The sequence below is a fragment of the Mandrillus leucophaeus genome, unplaced genomic scaffold (genome assembly GCF_000951045.1).
Source record: "Mandrillus leucophaeus isolate KB7577 unplaced genomic scaffold, Mleu.le_1.0 Scaffold52, whole genome shotgun sequence".
Lineage (NCBI taxonomy): Eukaryota > Metazoa > Chordata > Mammalia > Primates > Cercopithecidae > Mandrillus > Mandrillus leucophaeus.
The window spans coordinates 4,504,008-4,507,299 of NW_012105586.1; the positions used below are offsets into that span (position 1 = coordinate 4,504,008).

Consider the following 3,292-nt stretch of genomic DNA (forward strand, 5'->3'; position numbering starts at 1 on the left):
AAAAAAAAAAAAATTAGCTGGGGGTGGTGGCAGGTGCCTGTAATCCCAGCTACTCGGGAGGGGAGGCAGGAGAACTGCTTGAACCCAGGAGGTGGAGAATGAGTGAGCTGAGATAGCACCACTGCACTCCAGCCTGGGTGACAGAGCAAGACTCTGTCTCAAAAAACAAAAAAACAAAAAACCTTGAAGACACGCCTATTCATTTTGCTTCCGCTAAGGTTAAGTACAGCAAAGCCCAAAGAAGGCCCTTTACAAATATGAAACTAACCAGTGGACAACAGGTTCGTTTCTAATGTAAAACTAAAATCAGAAAATGAAATAGGAATAAAATGATGAAACAATGAAGCCGGTCAAGAGAAATGATTCGAAAAGGGTAGCTTACTGAGTTTAAACCCAGCTTTGCAACTTATTATTTATGTGATTCTGGACAAGTATTTAATCTCTCTGAGAGTTATTTGCTTAGTCATACCTTGGAAAAAGAATGCCTATGTCATACCAGGTTCCACTGCACTAACAGAGCAACTGTGAGGATACAAGCTAATGTCGACCTGGCCCAGTCCTTGGCAATCTACAGAGGCTCCATAATGTTGGTTATTATAACCAACCAGCAGAATTATCAGGGCCATGTGAGTCACTGGCGGTACCCAGCTACAGTGTGGTCAAGAGAGGACTCTGAAGCCAGGCCATCTAGGTTCATACCTTGGCCCTGTCTCCACTAGAATGTGAGTTCCACGAGGGCAGGAAGCTCTGTTTTGTTCATCGACACATCCTAAGTTCCTAGTACTGTGCCTGGCACATGGCAAACGCTCGATAATTACTTTACTAATTGAATAAATGAATGAATGCTCCAGGCGTGGGGATAATCAAACAAATAACTAGGCTTTTTTTTTTTTTTGTAAGTTAATGCATTTCATATTACCTTTGGTGCTTTTTTTTCCTCTATTCCAACTCGGTCGAAACACTCGATGAGGTAGTTCAGCATATCTGTCTCTTTGCAGGTTTCAATGGTGAAATGGTCACTGTAGGAATCCCAATTACTTGCTCCACCAGAGGCTCCCAAACTTTAGAGAAGATAAAAAGAAATTATGATTCTCATCTCTTGAATATTTTTGGCAGAGTTTGCATTTCTGCAGCAGAAAGCCTGTTAGGATCCCTGCACACATAACAAAGCACAAACACCCATGCTGCCAAGATCCACCCTGACTGCTCGTTTTACCTGCTCCAAAGCCAACAACAGTAACTTTTAGTAACATTTTAGGGACCTAAGAAGGGTTGCTTCTTACTGCAGGTGGCAACTTATAAAACCAGAAGCACTAAGAACTGGTACCAAGTGTTAAACATTGGAAGGGACATCACAGGTCCTTTAACCAAAAAGAATGGCATCACTCAGAGAACTGTAGGTTAAAGCCAGACTATGCTACTGCTGTAATCGAATTCTTTAGGGGAGAAGTTATAAGGGACTAACAAAATAGCCCTCATGTTTGTGACTTCCACCGTGGATCTCAAAAGCCCTCATCTAACATTTGGCAATAGAACCAGAGGTTAAAAAACTCTCCAGTTAGGAGGAGACATGAACATATTTGCTATCAACATAAAAACTCCAAAACTATCAGTGAAAAAGGTGAAGTAGCAGAATAAAAGACAAAACAAAAATATTGTACTAGGAGTAACCATACGTAGGTTCCAGTCTCAACCCCACTGCTTACTTGTTACCTGAACCTAGAACCTCTATCTCTTTTGCAGTGGGGTTTTAATGAAATAAATGGAGGTACTCTGTAAAATATCAGCAGTATACACTGTGAAGCACTGTTATGTTAGTAATAACTATCCTCTGAGACAAAAACCAAACATAATCACAAGAGTTAAATTTGAGGAAATTAAACAAAGTTAAAATCGACCACTGACAGGCCACATAATGAATCTGGTGTTTAATTCACAAACTGATTTGATATACATAAAAGACACATAGGGATTAATTACGACAAAGGAAAAAGTAAGGAGTACTGAAATGAAGAAAATGAGGAAACATAAACTTAGCAAAAAAACTACACATAGAAGATGATAAAGGATGAGAATATGGCTGGGCATGGTGACTCATGCCTGTAATCCCAGCACTTTCAAAGGCCAAGGCAGGTGGATCACTTGAGGCCAGGAGTTCAAGACCAGCCTGACCAACAGGGTGAAACCCTGTTTCTACTAAAAATACAAAAATTTGTTGGGCATGGTGGCACACGTCTGTAATCCCAGCCACTTAGGAGGCTGAGGCACAAGAATCACTTGAACGTGGGAGGAGGCTGTTGCAGTGATCCAAGATCATGCCACTGCACTCCTGCCTGGGTGACAGAGAGAGACGCTGTCCTAAAAAAGAAGAAAAAAAGTATGGGAACATCAGGAATGTGAGAGACACACCCCTACTTAAACCCAGGACACACAATTAATGTCTAGAAACTAACAGGACCAAGAGGAATTGACATGTTTTACAGACAGATAGATATGCATAACTAATTTTGGAACACATTTGGAACACATGCGCCACATAACAACATTTCACTCTATGATGGACCAAATATACCACAGTGGTCCCACAAGGTTATAATGCCATATTTTGACTGTATCTTTTATATGTTTAGATATGCTTAGATACACAAATACTCACCATAATTGGCATAATCATCGAATTGCCTACAGTGTTCAGTACACTAACATGCTGTACAGGTTTATAGCCTAAGAGAAACAGGCTATATACAACAGGCTATATATAATGCCTAGGTGTGTAGTAGGCTGTATGATCTAGGTTTGTGTAAGTATATTCTATGCTGTTCACACAATGACCAATCCGCCTAATGATGCATCTCTCAGAATGTATCCCTGTCATTAAGGGACACATGTCTATATGGATATCATTGTCCTTAGACTTTTGGAAAGATATACATAATTGACCTTGGAATAAAGGTATGCTATTGGCCAAGTGCAGTGACTGATGCCTGTAATCCCAACACTTTGGGAGGCTGAGGCAGGTGGATCACTTGAGGTACAGGAGTTCAAGACCAGCCTGACCAACATGGTGAAACCCTATCTCTACTAAAAATACAGAAAACTTAGCTGGGCGTGGTGGCGCGTGTCTGTAATTCCAGCTACTTGGGAGGCTGAGGCAGGAGAATCTCTTGAACCCGGGAGGCGGAGGCTGTAGTAAGCTGAGATCGCACCACTGCACTCCAGCCTGGGCAAGAGAGCAACTATGATATTGGCTGGGCATGGTGGCTCATGCCTGTAATCCCAGCACTTTTTTTTT

At 41.5% G+C, this 3,292-nt stretch overlaps 1 protein-coding gene across 3 annotated transcripts in view; it reads right to left on the reverse strand.

Annotated features, from left to right (window-relative positions):
- UBE4B (ubiquitination factor E4B) overlaps positions 1 to 3,292 on the reverse strand; it is a 180,090-nt gene that overhangs the window by 71,176 nt on the left and 105,622 nt on the right. For all 3 annotated transcript variants that reach the window (XM_011996626.1, XM_011996625.1, XM_011996624.1), the window contains one exon: positions 920 to 1,061. In XM_011996626.1, coding sequence (XP_011852016.1) covers positions 920 to 1,061 — 142 coding nt within the window. The remainder of the gene's footprint in view (positions 1 to 919; positions 1,062 to 3,292) is intronic.